This window comes from Lissotriton vulgaris, chromosome 4_1, assembly GCF_964263255.1.
Source record: "Lissotriton vulgaris chromosome 4_1, aLisVul1.2, whole genome shotgun sequence".
In the NCBI taxonomy this organism is placed as follows: Eukaryota; Metazoa; Chordata; class Amphibia; order Caudata; family Salamandridae; genus Lissotriton; species Lissotriton vulgaris.
In genome coordinates this window covers 2,103,361,404-2,103,387,998 of record NC_141691.1, presented here as the reverse complement: position 1 = coordinate 2,103,387,998, position 26,595 = coordinate 2,103,361,404, and the positions used below count along the sequence as shown (strand labels likewise).

At 44.1% G+C, this 26,595-nt stretch overlaps 1 protein-coding gene across 1 annotated transcript in view; it reads left to right on the top strand.

Moving 5' to 3' along the window:
• Positions 1-26,595, top strand: part of LOC147725127 (C-type lectin domain family 2 member B-like) — a 280,165-nt gene that overhangs the window by 178,898 nt on the left and 74,672 nt on the right. Inside the window, exon 3 of the mRNA XM_086967112.1 lies at positions 5,813-6,003. Coding sequence (XP_086823238.1) covers positions 5,813-6,003 — 191 coding nt within the window. The remainder of the gene's footprint in view (positions 1-5,812; positions 6,004-26,595) is intronic.

Below are 26,595 nucleotides of genomic sequence, written 5' to 3'. Positions count from 1 at the left end.
TCATGAACCGAACGAAGGCTCAGCACCTCACCAGTGCTAGATTATCAGGTTATGAACTGACACTGCTAGCGAGTCATATTCAGATTAAAAGATGCAATGTACTGAATCCAGCAACACTGTTGCCGACTAGCCAGGAGTCAAGTGATTCCGAACCCCATGACTGTTGTTTTAGAACCGAGGAGGAGACAAAAGGATGGATTGATCTTAAGGACACTCCGTTACCAGATCCGGATGGCACGTTATATGTTGATGGGTCTTGTTTTAAATTGGAGAATGGTGATGTGACAGCTGCCTATGCAGTAACGACTTTGAGTACGATTGTGGAGACTGCAAGAGTGAGTCAGAATTCTGCCCAAGCTGCAGAATTAATTGCATTGACTAGAGCATGTGTTTTAGCAAAGGGAAAGAGAGTGAATGTGTTCACAGATAGTCAGTATGCGTTCGGCGTAGCGCATAGTTTTGGTCGACTGTGGAAGGAAAGAGGTTTTATTACGTACCATGGGACTAAGATCCAGCATGGTCAGCTAGTCAATGACTTGTTGGAATCTCTAACCTTACTGACTGAAGTTGCGATTGTGAAGTGCAGTGCTCATCGAGCAGTTACGGATGATGTCAGTCGTGGAAATGCTTTTGCTGATGAGATAGCTAAACAGACAGCTAGGAATACGATGAGTGGGATGTATGTTGCAACGTCCGCGAGATGGGTTGCTGAATCGGGAATGTGTGAGGATACAGTGGAAAGTGTGAAAGCAATTCAGGAAGAAGCGACTGAAGAGGAAAAGCTTGTATGGAAAGAGAAAATGGGTAAATTGGACTCGAGTGGATGTTGGATTGACTTGTCGGAGCATCAGCGTTGGATGTTGCCTGATGCGTATGTGCTTGCGGTGGTAACGATGGCGCACGGGGCAGCGCACATCAGTTCTAAAGGGATTTGTAAGATGTTGGCCCCAGTCTGGAAGAATGATGGAATCAGTAAGTGCGCAGAAAGAGTGGTTAGGAACTGCATGATATGCCTGATGCATAATCCTGGCAAGGGAACCCCCACACCCACTGGACATTTCGCTCCTCCTTCTTGCCCCTTCGAAGTGATCCAGTTAGATTTCATCCACATGGATCGATGTAACAACCTTAAGTATGTCCTGGTGGTAGTCTGTGCTTTTTCAAGGTGGATTGAGGCATATCCGCTAAAAGATAACACTGCCTTGTCCACTGCAAAAATTCTCCTCAAGGAATACTTTCCCAGATACGGAATGCCACGGATTGTATGGTCAGACAATGGGAGTGAGTTCGTAGGGAAAGTTATGCAGAGTGTGTGTGCAGGCTTAGGGATTAAGCAAAAATTTCACAGTGCGAATCACCCCCAGTCAGCAGGTTTAGTTGAAGGGTACAATGGTACACTTAAACTGAAACTTGCTAAGATCCAAGCTTCCACGGGTTTGTCCTGGCCAGATGCACTACCGCTGGCCTTGTTATCCACTAGAGCGACTGTGCACTCTTGAGTAGGGCTTAGCCCATATGAGATTGTGTTCGGTCGCCCTGCAAATGTTTGGGGGGTCCCGAGACCACGAGAGTTCAAACAGCTAGAGTACCCAATGTTAATCGATTACCTTTTTGACTTGACTGCTAAATTGAGTCTCATTCACCAACAGGTTTTCGATGCATTGCCAAAGCCTCCGGAAAGTCCAGTTCACCAACTGAAACCCGGCGACTTCATCGTCATCCGAAACTTCGGACGGACCAGGAATCTCCAACCGAAGTTTGTGGGCCCTTTTCAAGTGCTCTTGGCGACAAAGAATGCAGTACGCGTGGCTGGCCGGAAAAATTGGGTTCACGCTACTCATACTAAGCGTGTACCCCTTCCACTCCCTTATGACAACTGGGTTAGACAAGGAATTGGTGCCTCTGATACAGAACCTGTTCCTAGATATGTTCCTTTCAGTGATGCAGAACTGACAACTGATTCACTGAACTCTGACTCCTCCCCTGAAGCTGCTTCTTTGATCACTGACCAGAACACTGCATCGAACGAACACTTGTCATCTGCGAATTCGAATATTGTTGCCCCTACTGGAAACAGACTATTCCCGGATCAAACAACGCCAGGAAAACTGAGATACAACCTCCGTTCTCATTCTAAGGACAAATAAAGCAGGAAACTGCCTATTTTTCATATTTGATCTATTACATTGCCTCCAGCCAGGAAGTTTACTGAATATTTTGTATTTCCCTGTTTATTTCTGTTGCTTTCATTACCCTGCCGTCTGGGTCACCGTAGGGTCGTGGCTTTGTGCCTAGTTGAATCTGCGGGAACAGACACAAGGTCGGTCTTTCTGTTAGTTTTGGGAACTCCCAGGGCTGATAGAGGCATTTTCAACTACGTACATATCATCAGTGGTCGCGAGCGGTTGTAGAAGATGGAGCTTCCTGGGCTGCACCGAGAAAATGTAATTTATGTTCGCAGAAATAGATTATACAAAATTCTACATAACAAATGTTTCCTGATGTAATGTGCAATTACGTTTTTGATTATTTTAATAACGTTGGTGGGTGGAATTGCCTTTGGTATTCATCTAATCTTTTCACCAATCACTACTACGGTACCTCCCCCTGTTCTTGTTTCTCCTACTGTTGCTTCTTTTCATTCCTTTCATTCGTTTCCTGAACATGAGCAAGCTCGATGCTCAGAGTTCATAAATAACACTTTTGTACAGCTCTTGCACCAACACCAACTAGTAGTTAACACAAAGACTGCTGGGTGTGCGGTTTGATACCACATACTATGGATAAAGGCATACCATACCTGGTCTTGCCTTTTAGCTATAATGGATCATGTCGGGCCTTTCAGACTGTATTTGTCTATGCCCTCGAGACCTATCCCCCGCGCCCTCCACGTTCCACCAAGTATAACTCCGCTAATAAAGCCTTGCTAAAGTGAATAACTGACATGATTAAAGACGTCAATAACTCCCCGTTTATACCTAAAGATGAGCTACGGGTTTATTTGAGTTGGAATGCTACGGAGTATAGCATTAGTTTGGGTGAAAACAAGCGTAAGAGCTCCACTCCAGTTTGGGTCGTACCTCACCGAGGTCAATTCTGCCTGGAAGGTAATGGGAGAAATCCAAGAGCTCGGCTAGGGAAGAGTGACTGTGTTGAAACTTATGTGTATCCATCAAACTCTTCCCCTGCCTTCCTAACTGCTAAGGGTACCTACTTCATCTGTCGAGACAGGGCATATACATGGTTGCCTGCTGACTTTTCAGGTTCATGCTATATTGCTCGACTGTTGCCTCCGACATACACAGCTGCCTCAAATTATCACAAAACCAGAGTAGTAAGAGGTGTTTTCAGCAAAGAAGACACCGCTGGTCAGGAAGCCGGAGACTTTTTCAAAGGTTTTCTTCCGTTCTGGGGGCCTATGGCCAATAGTAGAAATCTACGTCAGCTAACACGGGTAGTTGAATCTACTATTACAGAAACTGCTGGTGCCCTTAGTAATTTAACAGCTGAGCTCCAGGCGGATCGTCTCATGACATTACAGAACCGTATGGTTCTAGATGTAATACTTGCAGATTGAGGTGGGGTATGCAGAATGATCCAATCGAGCTGCTGTGTTTATATCCCCAATAATGCTCCAACAGTGTACGAAGCGATCTCTAAACTACACAAGATTTCCGACTCTATTCATGTAGACAAGGGAAATTGGTCGTTAATGGAATGGCTTGGAACTCTATTATCAGCGTGGGGATGGAAGGTTCTGATGGTCGTTGGTATTGTCTTAGTGTTCCTATTCTCGTGCTGTCTTGTTATCCAGTGTGGCCCTGCCTTGTGTAGCCTCTGTGCTGCAACTTGTTTAAGGAAACCACCAGTGTTGGGAGACAAGGTGCGAGAAAGAATAATGCTACAGCAACATATCACTGACCTAATGAGCATCGAGATAGACTCTGACATAGAGTGAGTAATTGCCTATGTAAGGGCAAAAGGAGGGTCTGAGGTTCCGTGACGATTCGAACCCGTGTTTTCGACATCGTCGTAAACCCATAATTTCGGTACCAGTGAACCGTAAATGATCCATATAGTATACCCTGGTGTTTTCGCTAGACTACGAGCAAGAGCACTCTTGTTATGAGCACATTTCCGTTACACCGATGGCATCCATTTTAGAATACGGCATCCATATTGTATTCTTGCCCTCACATAGTCAATGAACAAACAGTGACCTCTGACCAATTCATTACGCTAAAGGACACGTAGGCTTTAGCCGGAGATTCACCTTGTTAAATGACACGTGCACCTTAAGTCAGAAACGCTGTGGCCGCATGACTCGGCAGAAGCTGCCTCCTCTGCCTGAGGCCAGTCCTGCTATACTGGTTCTCGTGCTCGCTAGCCTGATCATGATTAGGCGGCCGAAGTCAGTAGCCTTGCCCATTTACGACCCACAAACATCTCCTATCCTGTTTTTCCATCTCTTACACCTGGCTCTGCTCCTTTCCTTCTGGGCCTTTATTAGGGGGAGGTAACGAAATTTACGATGAGGCGGTCCGACTCCTGAATGAGAAGATGACATGGGATTATGATCGAACAGTGGGAACCCCTCATTTCGTAATGTTTGACATCAGAAATTCGTTGGAAATTCCTGTTTGATGCCAAATATTTATTGTTTAGGATACAAAGGTTTAAGAAATGTACTAGTATGTGAAGAATGTTGCCCACAGCTAAAAAACGTGTATTTAAGGAGCAACCTACTTAGTGCAAATGGAACAGGCTCCTAGAATCTGCCCGTGTGTAGTTTCTGTGACTTCTGTATCCCTGCAGTAATAAACCTTTGGTCTCTGACGCCACCATCGAGAAGCCCGCGTTTCTGTTTATTTGTGCATCGAGACAGGTAGAACTCAGGGGTCTTCGGGTGTTGTCCCTGACACCTCTGGACCTTAATAAAGTCCAGAACTCCACCATTTGAGTTTGAATCAGCGCTGCACGAGCACCAGTGCAATCTATATTATAGAGAGGACCACAGAAGGGATGGCGGCCTCTTCTATAATACCAGAGTGCCACAGTGAGTGAAAAAGCAAGATCACACACTTGTGCACCCTGAGCACTTTCAATAACACAGCCCCTGATACCCTTCCATCCTCAGCTCCCTTCAGCAGGATGCCACAAACCCTTTTCCCAGTCCCTTTCAGGATTTCAGATGTTCTCTTCCCTCTGGTGTCTCTCAAGTATTCCCTTCCCCTGCCCTTCCCACATATTTATAAACATCTGTAATCCCACAATTATTTGTCCCTATGGGTTTTCAATCCCTGTCCATCGCCACACATACTGCAGACAGAGTTCTTGGCATTGACTCGGTCACAGAACAGACTTTTCGATCATGACAGAGATCTTATGTCTCAACAACACCTGATCCACCAATCCTCTGCTTCCTCCGGGTCAATTTATGGCTCTTCTCAGGTTCATGGAGACACCTAGGATGCAGGAGGCAGGGAAGTCCGGGATAGACTGACTATTAACAGCTTCCACAAGGTAAGTGTCAGCCCACGGCAGGCAGCGGATCACTGCCTGGCATTCCTCCATGCCTCCCCTGTCTCCAACCCTGGGATGTAGGAGGAGACAGGGATAGTGAGCACTGTACAGCTTTGCAGCACTGTAGCTTCACTGCAGTGAATAACTGGAACATATCTATCTGTTCTTGCTAATGGCTTCATGTAGAAGCCACACACTACAAACAAGTGCTGCATGTTGCTGTTTGCGTGCACACTGCGCGTATTGATTTGCACTGTCAATTCTGATTATTCACATTTTCTGCTTTTAGGCCACTGTTTGTCACAAGATGCTACAGTGCCTCCTTGCTTAGAGACCTGCCCCCTGGACTGGCTCTACAGTAGAAGCACCTGTTACTACTTCTCGACGATATATAGAAAGGAAGGGGATTGGGACGAGAGCCAGAAGTACTGCTCCTCACAGAACGGGTCCCTAGCGCTGTTCGACACTCAGGAGGATCTGGTAAGGACATGAAACAAAAAAAATATATATTTAGGACTATTTACCTTTTTGTAATGCCATGTAGGCTGGTTTTTTTTGATAAACAAATGTGATTGAGTTTCATGCCATGAGAGAAAAGAACATTGTGACCCACATTTGGTTTATCCGAGAAAATTACATAATGTGATTGCAAGGCATTGACATTCAATTGATGCAACATTTTGCAGTGCAGCAGCGACAAGGACACCCCCACCATTAAGCTGTCCCATGGAGTTATCTGCCCAGCCACTTCCCCCATACTCAGCCATGTTCAAGGGGGCTGCCCATGGCCTCATAGAGCGGTTCCTCTTGCAGTGCACACCAATCAACACCCTGGTGCCATTGAGAGAGAGAGTGGGCAGTGAAGGGGATCTCCAACAGGCAGCGATAATTCATTTAGAGACCATAAGGGCCACCACAGGATTGATCGGTCAGCCTTGTACCCTCCTAGCCCTCAAGGACACCCAGTAAAAGCATGAGGAGGGGGAGGGAGACCTCCCATCCCAGCACCTCCATTAACTCTCCCACTACTGCGGACCAGAACCTTCGAATTAGAGGGCAAAGCCAAACCACCTGGTGAAAACCGGCAGGGGCATCACCACACCGAGGGCATGAGGGCTCTCGAAGCCTGGTGAAGCCTAGTTGGAGAAAGATTGGCACTATATAAGTAGTATGTCTGGACCAGGCATACCTTGAAAGAGGTTGTGACCATCCTTGGCGTCATCAGTGCGTTGCACCAGTCGTCATCTTCAGAGGCCCCAGCCACGCCTCCCATTGGCCCCTGATGTGGTCTAGGGGGCCTCGTGCATTAATCATCAAGGTTCTGTACATTTGTGGGACTCCCCCTTTGCCCAAATCACCCATGAACAGCTTAGTCTCTAGTGGACTGAACTCTGGGAGTGTGTCAATTTGAGAGAGATCTGGCTAAAGTGCATGACTTAGTTGAAGGAATTAATAAAATTGTGCATGGGTCAAGGCATATGTTGTTTGGAGTTCTTGATATGAGTGCATATGGCTCCTTGACCAGACAAACCCAAGCTGTGAAATCCCAATAACGTCAAATTGTCCAAAACTCTGTAAAGACGCTGCCTTTCTCAGACAGGTACAAAGCCAGAGGTGTTTACTGTGTGAGTTTGGTGTCCCAGTGATTGTGCCGTACAGCTGCCCTCCACGCCTGTAGGGCCAATCTGGTCACTAAGCCTATAGAGTTAGTGATAGGAGAACTGTATAGAATAAACAGAAGTTGGGGGAATCCCACTAGGGTTAGCTCCAGACAATAGGCTGGATCTGACCATCCCCCAATAAACCAATCATGGATAATCAGAAGGTGTGAAACTAAGTGATACAGGTAGAGGTTAACCATACCCAATCTGCCATCGTAGGGGCCCCGCTGGCAATGTGTAAATGCAAAGCCAGCCCTAGAACCATGCCATGGAAAGGAGATTAGGATCTAGGTCTGGAACAATTTCTGCAGGATGAGGAATGGCAAGTTTTGAAAGATGTAAGGAAAACGAGGTAGAATCATAAATTTATATTGGGCAATATGTCCATTTACATTTAGCAGGAGGGATTGCCATCTAACCAAGTTGTCTCTAAATTTCCGCTTGAGTGGTTCTATCTTAAAAGACCATGCAAGCTTGGGATATAGTACAACCCACATGCTGAGATATTTGAAGCTCAGGCGGCGGATGGGTATGGCATCCTGCCAGTCAAAACAGTCCTGGGAATGGGCCAGAGGCACAAATATTGATTTAGCAGGGTTTACCCTAAGACCCGAGGTCTACCCCAAGCAATGTAAAAGGTGAAGACAGCTGGGCCCTCTCTGTTCGGGATTCGCCAAGTAAAGCAGGACACCATCCGCGTGCAATGCTATACAATCGTTATGATCAGCGCTCCATTTCCATCCATGGATCTGCACATCTACTCGGGTGAGTTGTGGTAGAGGCTCAAGCATGAAAAGAAGTGGGGATAGGGGACAACCCTGCCTGGTCCCTCGACCTATGGGGAAGGCAAGGGAGAGGACCTCTAAAACTGAGCTCTCTCCATTGGATTAGAGTATAGTGCTCAGACCAGCCTCTAAAGTGGGTCCTGATTCCAGCTCGTGCCAACACTAGTTGGAGGTAGCCCCTGTTCACCGTGTCAAACGCCTTTTCAAAGTCTATAAAAAGTAACACCGAAACTGGGTACAAGAGTTGACGGTGGGCAAAGGCCACATAAAGCCACCTAAGTCAGTGTTGCGTGTTTTGGGTCTGCACGAAAACCACTCTGATCAGGGGTATCAATGTTGGTAGGACCTGCAGTCGGGCAGCCAGTAGGATCACAAAGATCTTAACTTCCCCTTTGATTAGGGATACCGTGCGATAGCCAGCTCATGAAGTAGACAGAGTTTGTGTTTTGGGATCACCACAATCGTGGCAGTATCTATCTCTGTGGCAAAGGCACCCAATTCTCCCACCTCTAAAATATCTCGAGGTACCAGGTTATATTCCACAGGGAACTCGTCAGGACTGGTGGGTCTTCTCCGGTGCCACGGCAGATAATGCAGCCTCTACTTCTTCAACTGAGAAGGGTTTCTCTAGAGCTCTATCTTTAACCCGGGAGAGGTGAGGAAGGGAAATGTCAGAGGAGTTAAGCAGAGAAGGCCATGTCTCTTCGAGATGAGACATTGTATAAGTGATGATAGTAACGGCTAAAGGCCTGCGTAATCTCAGGAAGGGGTTGGAAGGAAGCACCATGTTCATCGATGATCTCTGGCACAATCCTATTCATGTGAGAGTGGAAGGCCAGCCAATAGATCAGCTTCCTGTTTTATTCCCCCACCCATATATTCTAGCCGTTATGGCATGCCATAGATGTTTGGCCGCCTCTAGAGATTGGGGGCGAAACTTGTCATAGAGAACAGACAGTTGTTGGGGATATCACCATCAGGATCCACCTCAATCTGAGTCTCTAAGCGGAGAGCACATGCCTCCAACTCATTGATGTGTAAGGAGCGGGTGGGTATGACTAAGTGCCCTTCTCTGCATTATAACTGCACTCTAGTACACAGACTTGCCATGGGCATAGTTTTAGGGGGATGTTTGGGGTGTGACACCCCCCAAAGAAATATAACATTGGCTTGATATTTGGGACCCGGGGCGCTGAGGCAGGCCTGCAGTTTCTATGTTAGTTTTTCTCGTCCTAATTTCACTAAAAGGTTTAATCTTGTTCACTTTATTGACCAGGACTTAACAACCAACTTTATTTAGCCAGTAAATTTAAGATTCACACCCCTCGAATCTCACTGACTAAGCTATGCCCATTGGACCTGCTTCCCTTACAAGGAAAAGAGTTATATTCTGAGGAGTTCACAATTGTAGTGTAGTGTAGTTCCTATTTTTCCTGTAGGCCCTGCGCATTGGAATAACATAAACAGCAGTGTAGACGTAGGACTGATGTCATCTAGGTCTCTACTGACTATGTTAGACTTGATTTAGGTTTGTGCCAGCTAGCTCAGAGGTCACTGAAAACTTTCTTGACTGAATAGGAAGTGATCAGCTTCCCTGGCTCAGACAAGAAGGGATTCAGCTTCCGACAACCGCATAAACATGACAACTTTGCTCCCTCAGAATAAGAGTCAATCTCTAGAGTCGTGTGAAACAATAGACAGCTATTTCACTCAGTCAGATGTGCATTCTTAGTTTCACCAGAGTGCAGAGAATAGAGAGACAGGCATTTTCAATGAAAGGTATTATTTATTGAGCAGTCTTCCTTCTCATGCAAGAGAAATGAATTGCCACAATTGCAATACTTAATGCAAAGTAAAGTACGTACAGTAAAAGGAGTATTATGAAATAATACTGTAAAAGCATTGATATGGTTTCTTAGCCATAAGACACTTTAAAATGGATAAAATATATATACATATATACATAGGCTAACGTGCTCAACTTGTGCTTCTAAAATACGCCTACCCTGGTGTACCTGACCTAAGCCTAATACGTGTGAAGGAGTAGGTAAGTAGCAGTTTAAGTTAAGTAGGTTTTTGCCAAGAATCTGACTCAAGAATTCTCTCTAAGGGTTTAGTCAGCACTGTACCTTGGGAATAGAATGTAGGAGGTCTGGTATCTCTCTCTCAGGACTCGATATTCCAGTCACCCGCAAGGGTAGGCTGGAAACGCCGGAGCTGGATTTCCTCGGCAGGAGAAAAGACAGCGTCTTTCTCAGCGCGAGGGGCAGCGTCCGTGGGCTCTCGCGTCTGCTGGGCTCTCGGCAAGTAGATTAGCTGCTCTGCTCCGAAACCACCACTGTGTGTTTGCTTAAGGCAACGTTGGTATATTTATACCTGAAAGGTGCCGATTTTGACGTAAGGTTTGGACATAAGACGTCAATAAAGATGTCACTAAGAACTGGCCGTTCTTACAGTGCTCGCAGGAGTTCTATTACAAATCAAAACAAAGCAAGCAGGGATTTCCCAGGTTGCTGGAGGTTTGGTGTGTTGAAAGAACTCGTTGTGCTTTCTAGGAATCTAAGGAAGTAGCTTTTGCCATGCCTTGGGCTGCAAGGGCGATTTACTGAAATATGGATCTGTTTCTTATGCCATTATAGGGGTATTTATTGATTATAGTCGTGTAAGGGCATAAAATTGTAATATTGATTCAGGTTCCGAGATAAAAACACTACAGTAGATGGCCGGAAATATACCTAATCACTGACTCCTGTTAAATTAATATTTTTCTATCATATGTCTGACAACTCATATTTTGAAGGCATGGCCTCCAAAATTCTGGGTGTCCCTCAATCAATTCTGTTGCTTGTGGATGACCATCCTTGGTGTCTCAGACCCACATGGTGCTACTAAAATGGAGTGCAGTTCTGGCTGGTTTTGCTCCAACAAAGAGCATTGGGCCTTATTATGAGTTTGGGGGTCACTTGGACCGCTATATCGATGGTGGAGGTCCAAGTACAGCAAGCTCAGCGGTCTGACCAGCATATTACGAGTTTGGCGGTTTGGCTTTTCGAAGACTGCTGCTGGACTGCCGAGACCACCAGCAGACAGCTGACCACTGGTTTGCGATCGAGGAAATGCAGCCGCCATAGGTTGGTACAAAGGAGCTGCACTGCTGTGCGTATTAGAAGTTGGCTTTTCCAGGTGGCAGTGACGAAAGATTTGGGGAGCATACTCACTCCTTTCTTCTCCTTCCAGGTAGATTCCACTGGGGATCCCTTACTCCACACATTGCGCTCACTAACTTGCCGTTGCTGAGCCACATGCAAGAAAACCCCAAGCAGATAGTGGAATTTGGCCAGAACTCCCCGTTACACGTGTAACACAGAGTGGATAAAACGCTGCCAACTGCGCCAGTGGAGCAGAGCGAAATCTATTGGCCACCTCTAGTGGTGGTGATAAAGGGGTGTTAGGAAGGTATAGGATTATGTTATGTGGTTTGTAAAATGCAGCATCAGTGGGTAGAGTATCGTGGTGCTGTGTTTTAATAAAATATTTTTAAATTGGCTCAATGCATACACAATACAAGAGGCAAAAATGCATCCATGATTATGGCACAATCAAATTCATATCAGATAATACATAAAGCAAAAATTAATCCAAGCTCTTGGTACAATCAAATTCATATCTCATAATTGATGAATAATTAATTGATAAAGCAAAAAAATCAATGGCGCCTAAAACACACACACACCTCTCCTACTCAAATGAAATTATAACATCCAGCATCTAAACTCTATATCTCCTCTTGTCCCACCAGTGGAGTGAGATGCCCCCATATTTTGTTACATTTGTACAATGAACCAGCTCATTTTGCATAATTTTTGTTTCCTAAAAACGAATCCCAATTTCACTTTCCACTGATAATATGTTGGAGTGAGGTTGATCACCAGTAATTTGCAATGACAGATCTGGCTATCAAGTTGAATATCAGCCAATCCTTTCTTGCCCCTGTGGAATTTACCCCACAATGTCTTGAGCTACCCATTAAGATTTCCAGTACATCAGGAGTTTTACCCTCCGTAGACAATTGTACATAGCTGTTATAACTTTATGCCAATAATTCCTAATACATTGCATGAACAAATCATACCAGTCTGAGAATCCTCTTCCCCACATCTAGGACAAGCTAATGGTATAATTGGATTTCTTTTATGGAGATACCGCTGGGTATAATAGACTTGCCTCTGCACGTATACCTACATACGCCTAAAGTTGGCCCAGCGTAATGTAGAAGCATTAAATTGGATAACCTCCTCTCAATCACGGTGACTAATCCGCGCGGAAGTCTCACATAGTGACAACAATTCTATGATGTCCTTCATGGCCCTCTTCAGTTATCTTTTGTTGCAGGCTCTCCAGTAGAGCAATAATTGAACCTCTTATAATAATATCTTCCTCAGTAATGCACAGTTCTTCTTTGAGATTTTTAAACTTCTGGTAGGTACTGTCACTAGTAAGAGGTTGAGAGTGCTGGTAGCAAAACTATTGTCTAATAATGTCTTTTAGTTTGGGCATGCCACTATCTTGACTCGTGGCAAGACAATTTGTTCCAATGAAACTGCAGCTTCGGGTGCCTGATATCACACTGAATTTTATGTATGCTTCAGTCTTCTTGGAAGGGGTGCCAGGGCACTGTAAAGGTACACGTGAGAAGTAGTCAGCAGGGTTTTCATCTTTCCCTGGATGATGCAGGGATGGTGTAGTCGTATTCTTGCAATCACAGAAGCCAACATTCAATGAGAGAGGGCATTTTTGCCTTTGGATTACCAAAGATGGTCAACAATGCTTGATGATCTGTCACAAGCGTGAAAGGCTTCCCATACAAGACTACATGGAAATGCCCACACGCCCAACCTACTGCTAAACTTTCTTTCTCAGGTTGTGACTAAGCACCTTCAGCCTGGAACAAACTTTTGCTTGCATATGCTACTATACGTCTATGAGCATTTGGGTGTCCGCTGTGCTGTGCCAGTATGGCACCTAACCTGACAGAAGTAGCTTCAACAACAACCTCGATATTCCATTTCAGTAGCGTTCTCAATAGCTGGTTTGATTTGCTGGAGTCTTTGCTCGCATTCATATGAACTCATTAATGTGTAATTGGACTTTCATAGTCTTGAGTTTTCCCAAGCCATGAACTAACAAAGGGAATTGCCTTACTATTTCGTGATGAGCGTTCAAGGTATAGTTTATGGTTATCAGTCACAGTCTGCTATCTCCTTGTTAACTACAAACAGTTCGGAACCCTAAACTGGGGAGGGCCAATGTACTCTATGCATTTTCTAAAATGACTTACTTTTTGTCAATATCCAGTGTGCATGCATCAACCCTAGTTGACTCTGTGCTTCCAGGAATGACGAGGTGTAAACTGCAGCTCTGGGAAGCAGTAGTACTGACGTTAGTAGGTACCTGGGGCAGCATTGGTAATCTGTTGACTCGAGACGCTGTACAGTTGAAAGTCTAAGATCAGGGAGAATGGTATTTTTCTTCTCTCTACCAAATACTCAGCTCCTTAAAGAACATTGATCTTTTGGGACTAAACAGAAGTAGACTAATGAAACAGAACGGAGGCAGCACCAAGGATGAAGTAGCCAGGACAATGTAGTATCAAAAATAAATTCTTTTATTTTCTCATTTATAGGACAGCCAACGCGTTTCGCTCCCCAACCATAGGAGCTTCGTCAGGGCGGGAGTATTGGTCAGAACTTGAAGCGACGAAAAATGACGTCAATGGGATCGTTAGATTCGAACAGTACAGATGCCTATATCAAAATTCCGTTATCCGGATAGTATTTTAGCCACGTCAGGGTTTTTATACATAAAAGACACAATTGGTCCAAGAAAGTGATGTTCCAAAATTAGTGTAAAATTTCTGGCATCCAAAGAACAGTGCATGCGCAGACCATAATAAGCTGCCACCAAAATTGCTCAAGAGCCTCCTTTCAATACGGTGTCCCCATGACGGATTCGATCAGAAGTAGACTAATGCTTGAACATATTTTTAGGAAGCGGGGGTTCCAATCCATCGTGTTGTGTGAGTTTGCAGTGACGGAACCCTTGTGGCCCCTGATGGACTCCATAGAACTGTGAAGTAAGCGTTAGAGTGGAGTAAAGTGAATGCAGGTTTAGAATGTTGAGTTTGTAGTTACACACAGAAGAACAAAAAAGTGTTATACTAAGATTTGTGTGTGGCATAGTCATTGGCAAGCACCCAGGCTGGGGAGGATGCTACAACAGGCAACAGTCAACAGACAACTCTCCGCCTTCCTCAAACCGTCAACAGACAACTCTCGGCCTTCCTCGAGACCAACGGATCCCTCGACCCCTCACAGTCTGGCTTCCGAGCAAACCACAGCACCGAGACCGCCCTCATCGCAGCCACCGACGACATCAGGTCCCTGCTCGACAACTGGGAGACTGCGGCCCTCATCCTCCTAAACCTCTCAGCAGACTTCGACACCGTATGCCACCGCACCCTGATACAGCACCTCAGCAACACCGGAATCCAAGGAGCAGCCCTGGAATGGATCATCTCGTTCCTCGACGGAAGAACCCAGAGAGTCCGCCTCCCCCCGTTCCGCTCTGCGGCCACCAAAGTTATCTGCGGCGTACCACAAGGATCCTCACTCAGCCCCACCCTCTTCAACGTCTACATGAGCCCTCTTGCAGCCATCGCACACCAACACAACCTCAACATCATCTCGTACCCCGACGACACCCAGATGATCCTCTCCCTCACCAACGACCCCGCCACCTCCAAAACCAACCCCCAGGAAGGAATGAAAGACGTCGCGGAATGGATGAAGACCAGCCGTCCGAAACTGAACTCAGACAAGACGGAAGTCCTCATCCTCGGATCATCTCCCTCCGCCTGGGACGACTTCTGGTGGCCCCCTCCCCGGGACTGCGCACCCAAGCCAACGGACCTCACACGCAACGTGGGCTTCATCCTGGACTCATCCCTCACGATGACCAAGCAAGTCAACGCTGTCTCGTCATCCTGCTTCAACACCCTGCGCATGCTCCGAAAGATCTTCCGATGGATCCCCGCCGAAACCAGGAAGACGGTCACCCAGGCCCTCGTCGCCAGCCGTCTGAACTACGGGAACACCCTCTATGCTGGAATCACAGCCAAACTCCAGAAAAGACTCCAGCGCATTCAGAATGCCTCAGTACGACTCATCCTGGACATCCCACGTCACAGCCACATCTCTGCCCACCTGAAATACCTGCACTGGCTCCCCATCAACAAGATCACGTTCAGACTCCTCACCCACGCACACAAGGCTCTCCACAACGCAGGCCCGAAGTACCGCAACAACCGCCTCACATTCTACACACCCACCCGCCATCTTCGATCCGCCAGCTTCGCCCTCGCCTCCGTTCCACGGATCCGCAAATCCACCGTCGGAGGAAGATCCTTCTCCTACCTGGCAGCCAAGACATGGAACTCCCTCCCTACTCACCTACGGCTGACCCTGGACCATCTCTCCTTCAGGAAACAACTCAAGACCTGGCTGTTCAAGCAGTAGCGACCCCCCCACCCCCTCAGCGCCTTGAGACCCTAACGGGTGAGAAGCGCGCTATACTAATGCTGTTGATTGATTGATTAATTGATTGATTGATTGATTGAACAGGTGACGAGATAGGGTATAAGTAACCCGAAGACCGATAGTGATCTCCCAGAGAGTTTACAGTTGTCTGGCAAACTGCTCGTGCTTGCCACGTGTACGTCTGTCGATGTGCAGAATCAACGTTTTGTGTATGTGAAGTCCAAGGGCAGCTCCAGTCTGTGTAAAGCATTTGAAGATAACTGAAGCTTCATTGAAAAGTGTACACATCGTTGGCCAAGACCTTGCTGGGACGGCCACAAAGAGAGTTACTGTGCTGCTACGTAACTCAAAGCCATACATAATACAAAATGATAACGCTGCAAACAGAAATGTGCAAGGCATAGATCAACCAGGTTTCAGGCAGTAAAAAGGAAAGCCCACGAGCAACGGAATTCAAATACAAGAAACTGCCATCTTTTTACCAGAACTGAGTAATGAGAGTCATCGAGCCACAGCGCTGAGCGGGGTGACCCCAGAATAAACCTGTGGGTTGTGCTTGCCGAGCTGTCCATACCCAAAGCGGCACACCATCAAAGCTGCCGGGTGGCAGCTCATAACTACTCCAAAGGTCTCCTGAAACCAAAGGACTCCTATGGAGACCAAGAGGGAGGCCAAGGGTCCACAGACTGTCCAAGATGACCCTGAGGCCAGCATGTCATCAGGCCTCAGATGTTTCGCATGAACAAGATCACCAGACGTCGTTGGAGGTAATGCTCTCCTCTATATCAGTAAGTTAAACACAGGTCTACAGTGCAGTTGACTGCCTGGAAAGAGACATTTGATGACTTCATTGATGCAACAGAAGAAGCAGATGACACGAAGATTGTCAATTACCTTAAGAATCTTGCTGGTGGAGGTATAGTTTTTGGGGGTGTCAAAAGGCACTGCGTACTTCTATTCATGTACTTACAGTATCCCTATCGTATCCTTAGAGAAATCAAAATTGCTTGCATACGCTATGTCATCATTGAATATTTATTAAAATAAAAATATATTTCTAAAAAAAAGAATCTGACGGATGAAGTTGTAAAAGAAGTCATAAACAAAATGCCTCCAGCTGACTAAATTGCATACAGTCAAATCAAAGCAGCCTTGCATCTCAAGTTCAATCCAATCCCGAATGTAGATTACAAAAGGTACATCTTCAGTCAACAACAACAGAAGGCTAGTGAGACCAATGGTGAATTTCTTAAGACTGCATACACTCATCAAATACCGTAAATGTAATTAAAATAATGATGAGGATGCTACACGTCCCAGAGTGATTGACAGTTTGTTATCAGATTAGTTCAGAATGCTGAGAGAAAAGCTTGGTCTGGAGTGAGTTTTCATGGCTGTCAGAGATGAAGAGCATGCCGATTGACAAGCTGCTAACATGGAGGCCGGAGATGCCAAGAGTAAGTCAGTCATGAATGTAAAAAGTAAGACAAAACGTAAGGCCAAGGGACACAGAGTGATTTCTCCTCAGAAAAATAAGTTGTGCTTCAGGGGTGGATTTTTGTTTCCACACAAAGGTAAATGTCCCACCATTGGGCAGATCTGCAAGGGTTGTGGAGAGGAGAACCATTTTGTAACGGTCTGCAAGACGAATGAAAAAGTGCAGCACAGCGTGAATACAAAATGGCCACCTGAACATTCCAGAAGCGACTTTCAAAGCACTGCCACAGGGCCAAGCAACCACATCAGCTGAGACAAATCAACACCAAACTAAGTCAATTGGCATCCAAATCTTTGTCAAACTGTTTTTCAGTATCAATGTCAAGTAAAAATGAAGAAGATGATTGTGCCATGACAATACTTACCTCAGAGAAATGTGTGCATGTTAGAACGGCTGCAAGTGAGGAAAAATACAGATCCAATCAAAGATGACATGACAAAGCACCAAAGTTGTTCAAACATTGTCCGAAAAACACACTAAAAGTCAACGTTGTTTAATATCTTTCATTATTGATAGTGGTGCATCGATAAATATTATGCCTGAGGAGAAATATAATGAACTGTCTTCATTGCCTTGACTTACGCCATTGAAAACTAAAGTGTATGCGTGGGCTGCATTGATGCCACTTGAAAAGTTATCAAATGTGGAGTAGCCTTGTTTAAACAACCTAGGGATAAGCATCAAAAAATTAGCATGGCAATAGTGCTGCAGATTGGGTGCTGACAGTCTACCTTTGTCTTTAGTAAGACTACGCTTTTCAATACTGGGGCAGAGGGATTGTTTTTTCCACAAAAAAACAACTAAATAAACCTTCTAAAGTTTTAAAAATCATTTCCCTCAATCACAATAGGCATTGCGGATAGTTAAAACACAATCAAGAGTACGGTTTTCATTTTTATCGTTCCGTCTCTCCCTCTTATTGAAATGGGAAAGTGGTCCCAGCGGTTGAAAAGGGATTGCATTTTTGCAATTTACAGGTCTATGTTCAGTTTGTACAAATCAAGCTCCTCAGAGAATCAAATTCCTACACATCGCCCTTAGATCTCTTGGAAGGGCATCTCTGTGGGCGTTAAGGAGCAGAAGCCATGATTTAGACTTATTATTCTTATAACCACCCCGCCTTAGCAAAATTATCGATAACATTAAACAGTGCTACAATTGATTGGAGCTGGGGGAAGAAAATTACCACAAGATCATCCGCAAAAGTTTTACTTTCAGCGCCCACGGAGTGATCCCCTCTATCTCTATCATAGATCTAAAAACTCTTGTCAACGGCTTGAAACATGAAACAAACAAGAGAGGTGACAACGGGCACCCCTGCCTCGCACTTCAGGAGATCTGGAATCCTTTAGAAATGTTGCCATTAATTATCATTGATGCATTTGCCCCAGTATAAGTAACCCTCCAGACATTTATTAGCCTATCAGGGAACCCCACCCTTTACAGCACCGAGAATAAAAAAGTCCAGCGAACCCCATCAAATGCTTGGCACCAGTAAGAAGAAAAGAAGCTGGACTTCCATTAGCCCCAACTTAATCAATGGCTTCGACCAAAAAATAGGTATTGGTACAAAGATGTTGTTTGGTCATTAAGCCATTTTGATCCTTATGAATATTTTGCAGAATTTGTGGCGCTAATAATTTGGCAAGATTTTGTAATCGGTGTTGAGTAGCGTTATGGGGCGAACTGAATTTAAATTTACAGGGCTCCTGCTTCTCTTCAAAAAGTAAGCAGATAATGTTTCCTCTCAGTATGGAGGGAGGTATGCCACCCCCTGCTAATATATGGTTAAACAGTTGCGCCATCGGCCCCTTGCGCTGCTTTACAAAGAGCTGGTACCACACAGATTGGTACCCATCTTCCTGAACTTCCTACCCCTAGACCGGATTTTAATCACCTCTGCCATCTCCTCTGGAGGGCGCACTAATTTGGCTGCTCCGACTGCTGGTAAATTAGAGGGGGGCACTTAAGATAGTCATTCTTAATACAGGTGGGCAGACACTTCTGTATAATGCTCTTCGATATCCTTGTGGAAAAGCAATTCTAGTCTCTGAGGGTCCTGAGTGACTTTTACTGCCTCGGGATCATAGAGCCTGGTAATATGAGGAGGGGCTGCTCCAGACTTGGTGTGCCATGCCAACATTTCCCCATTATGCTGCACACCTTCAGAAAGCATTGGGGTAACAGCAATAGAGTTTATCGGCTTGACCTCAAGCAAAAACATCCTTAGTTCTTGTTTGTCCTTCTCCCAATGAGTGAAATTTTCATGGGTAAGACCCCAATGAAGTGCTGTGTTTGAGGAACTGTCGGGGGTATCAGTGACAGGAAAAACTGTGTGTTGAAGAATAAAAAAACTTTTTTGAAAATATTCAAATATGGGTGCTGGGGGCTTGACAAATTATAAAATCTGCCAGTGAAAATCTGCACCTTGCTGGATTGGCATAGAGTGGTGGTAGCCTTCTGTTGTGGTTGTTATTAGAATGTAGAAGGTAGAATGGATTCCATAGGCTTCAAGTGGAATTCCACCCAGGCAGTGTCAGGAACAAGGAGGTGGTGAAATGGCAGCAGCCGTGCGCGCCTCAGAATGAATGAACTTGCTTTATCTTCTTCTGCGAGTCTGCATTATTAGCATCACAAGTGGCGACAAGGAGTGTGTGAGGAGAGGGAACCTGTGTGTAGCATTGTTCAACGATAATTCATTTACCAATAGCAAAGGAGTGCGGTTACTACGGCAGCTGTGTGGATGTTGCCTATAGTCCAGAAGAATATGGGTTCCAGGTAGCGTACTGAATGGCTGTGATTCTTCTGCAATCGACCAGGAGGAGTGGAAGAAGGAATATAGAAATAATAAAGTATTGCAGGACATTAAGTCCTATATTTTGGATGGTTGGCCTGAAAAAAAGGATTGAGTGTTTGTTAAACCTTTTTGAGAGGTGAAGCCTGAATTAATGGTGGTCAAAACGTGGCTTTTCCCCTAGTATCCCCGCCACGCTTCATTCCCCTAAACAGATTCCTACTGCTTCTAGCTCAGGAGTAAGCTCTTCAGCGCCAGGATACCTGCCAGGTGACAGCCGCGCTCTACAAGTGTTTTAAATAAATAAATAATGGAAGGCTTCTGATGAGTGACAGAAATATCCCTTCAGGGGAGTATGGAAAATGTTCATTAATTTGATGTTTCATGGGTAATTTCAGGTATAGTTACAAAAATGAAGCCAGTGTCTGGGTTCAGGGACCTGTCTTGTGTGTGGGCTATCTACCAGCAGTGTGTAGGTGTAGCCGTCCAGAAAGAAAAGAGTTTTTCTTTCTTGTTATCCCCTCACTCACCGGAGTTTCCTCACGGTGACATGCTTCATCATCGGGGTCATCCCAGTTCTCTACGAAAAGGGGCGTGCTGCGACTCTCGAGCTACAAAGGAGCACTATGAAGTGAAGGACTATGTGTAGTGAGAGTAAGTGGAGTGGATGTGTGTGTGAGTGTTAAAAATACCGTGCTAGTGGGCCTCAATGTTTTATTCTGCTCCTAGACCGGTATGTTAAAAGTGGGGTTTGTACTGTGGACCAACCAGTGATGTGGGTTGGTTCAGTACCTGGTCGACATGTTTCACGCTACCCCTAGCGTTTCTTCAGGACCATACAGGGACCAGCCCTGTATAATACCACTCCTAAAAAACCTAGATTTAATATTCAAATGATAAATTAGTGAGATAAAATATATTTACAGTGATTGGCGCTGTCCCTACTTGGTACAGGCGTTGTTATGTTCATTGGTGAACCTGTAAAAGATATGAACAGAACAATGTTAAAAATTACTTTGCCCCTTTCTCTGCCGAGATCGGGGTCTTTTAGTCCCTCAGGACGTGCACATGTCCATGCACGCTCGTTCATGCACGTGGTTTATATGGTGTGTGTTTTCCATACAAGGGACGTGCATTCTTTGGAGTCTGTTGTCTGTCGGCGATTGACACTGGAAGTGAAACTACCGTAAGAGATCGTGTCAGACATACAGCTAGTGACTTTACAGGTAACAGTGAATACACAAATCAGGCACACACAAAAGAGAAAAGAAGTTTCGCCAATAATTACATTTGTTGGTGCAATATGGCACATCATGGTCTCATGGGGGGCGGTATCGCCTCGTTGGAAACAATGCTAAAAGGTTATTAAAGATGTAAAAACAGAGTTAGTATTCCAAAGCATCTACTCTTCAGAGTACGAGTCTCATGTGCCCAAAAAGAGTTCCTAGGTCTAGACGGATATGACTTACTTCCTGATCAGCAATGCCGCATGGTTTTACCTAGCTGCTTCCCCTTGGACCGCATCTTAAGGAATGGTCCGTGGATCAGGGTTTTATAGGTCTTAACTTCCGGTTGGAAGAGACTAGAATGTTGTAGCGGCCATCTTTGGAGGATGTAAATTGACCTAAGTTGGGTCTTTCTACTATTCCCATTTAGTAAAAAGGCCTTGTCATTGGATTGCATTGTTTACATGGGGATTTTTTGGTTATAAGTGGGGTTTCTCAAAGAGTTCTAGTTCGAGATTCAGAAATGTCATCTATTCAAGACACCCCATGGTATGTCATCATTCAATCCTCTGGTATCCGTCTGGAGTTTGAAAACCCAGCGTTGTTCCCGTTCGTGGAGGATTTTCTCGAGATTTTCTCTGTTTTTAACACATTCTAAGACAACCCATCTTAGATCGTTCGGGGTGTGATTTCTCTCAATGAAGTGGTTGGTCATTCTGGTTGTTGACTTTTTGCAGCGGATGTTGCTTCGGTGTTCCACGATCCTGGTGCTTACTTTTCTTGTTGTCATGCCAACATAGTGCAGGTTGCATGTGCATGTGATCAAATATACCACTCCACTTGTGTTACAGTTAGAAAACTCTTTGAGTTGCCATGTCGAGTTGTTGTTGAAAGTGATTTTCTTGGTTACTGAGGTAAGGTGACATACGCTACAGTTGTTACACGGGTAGTGTCCGTTCGGAAGTGGTTGTAATCTGTTTGTGTTTTCTGTTTGTTTCGGTCTCGTATGTACCAAATAATCCTTCAGATTTCTTCCTCTTCTATGACTAAACATTGGTTTAGGGATGTTTAGTTCTCCACTGTTCAAAATTGTCCAATGTTTATTCACAATCTTGCTCACTTGATCAGATACTTTGTCGAAAGTCGTGATGCAGATTGGTCTTTCATTGTTCGTAGGTTGTGCTGTTTTCGGTTCCAGGAGAGCATCTCTGTTATTGTTGCTCGCTCTTTTGCATGCCTTTTGTACCATTTTCTTTGGATAGTTTCTTTGTTGTAATTTTATGCTTAGTTCATCAGCTTGGGATTGGTAATCTGATTTGTAAGAGCAATTTCTTCTAAGTCGGAGAAATTGTCCGAAGGGGAGGTTTTGTTTGAGGTGTCTCGGGTGGAAACTGTTAAAGGTTAGGAGACAGTTTCTGGAGGTTGGTTTGTGATGTGTTGTTGTTATTAACATTAACAATCCTAACCACCACTAACCCCCACATGGACCACATAAAACTTTGGAAACGTTATATCGACGACATCCTGTTGATATGGAACGGCAATGAGGAAGAGGCATTGAGATTCTGCGAATGGTTGAATGACCAAGATCCATTCTTGAAATTCACCAACACCATGAGCAGGAGCCATCTGGTGTTCTTGGATCTGAATATTTGGGCAAAAGACGGAATGTTAATAACAACAACACATCACAAACCAACCTCCAGAAACTGTCTCCTAACCTTTAACAGTTTCCACCCGAGACACCTCAAACAAAACCTCCCCTTCGGACAATTTCTCCGACTTAGAAGAAATTGCTCTTACAAATCAGATTACCAATCCCAAGCTGATGAACTAAGCATAAAATTACAACAAAGAAACTATCCAAAGAAAATGGTACAAAAGGCATGCAAAAGAGCGAGCAACAATAACAGAGATGCTCTCCTGGGACCGAAAACAGCACAACCTACGAACAATGAAAGACCAATCTGCATCACGACTTTCGACAAAGTATCTGATCAAGTGAGCAAGATTGTGAATAAACATTGGACAATTTTGAACAGTGGAGAACTAAACATCCCTAAACCAATGTTTAGTCATAGAAGAGGAAGAAATCTGAAGGATTATTTGGTACATACGAGACCGAAACAAACAGAAAACACAAACAGATTACAACCACTTCCGAACGGACACTACCCGTGTAACAACTGTAGCGTATGTCACCTTACCTCAGTAACCAAGAAAATCACTTTCAACAACAACTCGACATGGCAACTCAAAGAGTTTTCTAACTGTAACACAAGTGGAGTGGTATATTTGATCACATGCACATGCAACCTGCACTATGTTGGCATGACAACAAGAAAAGTAAGCACCAGGATCGTGGAACACCGAAGCAACATCCGCTGCAAAAAGTCAACAACCAGAATGACCAACCACTTCATTGAGAGAAATCACACCCCGAACGATCTAAGATGGGTTGTCTTAGAATGTGTTAAAAACAGAGAAAATCTCGAGAAAATCCTCCACGAACGGGAACAACGCTGGGTTTTCAAACTCCAGACGGATACCAGAGGATTGAATGATGACATACCATGGGGTGTCTTGAATAGATGACATTTCTGAATCTCGAACTAGAACTCTTTGAGAAACCCCACTTATAACCAAAAAATCCCCATGTAAACAATGCAATCCAATGACAAGGCCTTTTTACTAAATGGGAATAGTAGAAAGACCCAACTTAGGTCAATTTACATCCTCCAAAGATGGCCGCTACAACATTCTAGTCTCTTCCAACCGGAAGTTAAGACCTATAAAACCCTGATCCACGGACCATTCCTTAAGATGCGGTCCAAGGGGAAGCAGCTAGGTAAAACCATGCGGCATTGCTGATCAGGAAGTAAGTCATATCCGTCTAGACCTAGGAACTCTTTTTGGGCACATGAGACTCGTACTCTGAAGAGTAGATGCTTTGGAATACTAACTCTGTTTTTACATCTTTAATAACCTTTTAGCATTGTTTCCAACGAGGCGATACCGCCCCCCATGAGACCATGATGTGCCATATTGCACCAACAAATGTAATTATTGGCGAAACTTCTTTTCTCTTTTGTGTGTGCCTGATTTGTGTATTCACTGTTACCTGTAAAGTCACTAGCTGTATGTCTGACACGATCTCTCACGGTAGTTTCACTTCCAGTGTCAATCGCCGACAGACAACAGACTCCAAAGAATGCACGTCCCTTGTATGGAAAACACACACCATATAAACCACGTGCATGAACGAGCGTGCATGGACATGTGCACGTCCTGAGGGACTAAAAGACCCCGATCTCGGCAGAGAAAGGGGCAAAGTAATTTTTAACATTGTTCTGTTCATATCTTTTACAGGTTCACCAATGAACATAACAACGCCTGTACCAAGTAGGGACAGCGCCAATCACTGTAAATATATTTTTTCTCACTAATTTATCATTTGAATCCTAAATCTAGGTTTTTTAGGAGTGGTATTATACAGGGCTGGTCCCTGTATGGTCCTGAAGAAACGCTAGGGGTAGCGTGAAACATGTCGACCAGGTACTGAACCAACCCACATCACTGGTTGGTCCACAGTACAAACCCCACTTTTAACATACCGGTCTAGGAGCAGAATAAAACATTGAGGCCCACTAGCACGGTATTTTTAACACTCACACACACATCCACTCCACTTACTCTCACTACACATAGTCCTTCACTTCATAGTGCTCCTTCGTAGCTCGAGAGTCGCAGCACGCCCCTTTTCGTAGAGAACTGGGATGACCCCGATGATGAAGCATGTCACCGTGAGGAAACTCCGGTGAGTGAGGGGATAACAAGAAAGAAAAACTCTTTTCTTTCTGGACGGCTACACCTACACACTGCTGGTAGATAGCCCACACACAAGACAGGTCCCTGAACCCAGACACTGGCTTCATTTTTGTAACTGTACCTAGGAGGACGACCTGGTCTTGAATAAACCTCCTTTTCCCTCTACTCTGTTATAATTTCAGGTATAGTCAGATCTAAGTCTACGTGAAAAAGAAAACTTAGTTTGGGGGCCTTGTGTTGATTTGGCTGTCGGGAGATGCGGAAGAAATGGTGAAGCTTTAAATAATGTTGTTAAATTGAGAGGTGGTAAAGTATGGAATTAGAATAGGGTGGTTGTAGCATCGAAGAGTGTGTGGAGGAGGCTTGATGGGGAGTGCAGGTGGAAGAGGATTTTGTATATTTGCAGGATGAAGAGGTTGGGGTGCACCACATTGTATGATAGATGAAGATAATGGATAATGGTGTCATACCACCAGAGGATGCCCCAGGTTGTATGATAAGTGGAGGCAATGTTGACACACCTTTTGGAAGTGAGGGTGACACACCTTTTGGAGGCGATGGTGACGCACCTTTAGGAGGTTATGGTAACACACCTTTTAAAGGCGATGGTGACACACCTTTTGGAAGTGAGGGTGCCACACCTTTTGGAGGCAATGGTAACACATCTTTTGGAGGTGATGGTAACACACCTTTTGGGGGCGATGGTGACGCACCTTTAGGAGGTGATGGTAACACACCTTTTAAAGGCGATGGTGAAACACCTTTTGGAGGCGATGGTCACACACCTTTTGGAGGTTGTAGAGTCAAAATATCGAGTTTTTAATATCGACTAGACATAATACCAAGTAAAAAATATAGAATGGACATAATATCGACTAGACATAATATAGACAACAAAAATATCGAATTTAAGGTAAATTAATAATAATTTTTATTTTTGTGTACTATAATTCTGTAGCTGGTTGTGGGTTTATAGGGGAATAGGGTGGGAAGTAATTTAATTATAATTAATTAAATATGTTAATCTATTCATTGGTATTTATTTAGAATTAATTGTTAATTAATTATTAATTGGTAAGTAATTAAAATATAATTGGTAATTAATTTTAATTGATTAATTGATGAATATATTAATTTGAGTAATTTATTTTCTGTAGCGGGTTGTGGGTTTATAGGGGAATAGGGTGGGAAGTAATTTTATTATAAATAATTAAACATGTAATTTAATGTTTGGGTATTTATTTAGAATTAATTGTTAATTAAATAATAATTAACAATTAATTACAATATAATTGGTAATTAATTTTAATTGATTAATTGATAAATATGTTAATGTAAGTAATTTATTTTCTGTAGCAGGTTGCGGGTTTATAGGGGAATAGGGTGGGAAGAAATTTAATTATAATTATTTAAATATGTTAATTTAATTATTGGTATTTATTTAGACCTAATCGTAAATTAATTAATAATTTGTAATTAATTAATATATATTTTGAAATTTATTGTCATTGATTAATTGATAATTATGTTACTTTTATTAAATTAATTTCTGTAGTGGGCTGCGTGTTTTTTAAGGGAATAGCTTGTGAGGTAATTTAATTGTAAGTAATTACATGTTTTAATAACTAATTTATTGAGTTAATTTTTAAAAATATTTTCAAATAGATAATTATTTTATTTTTAAT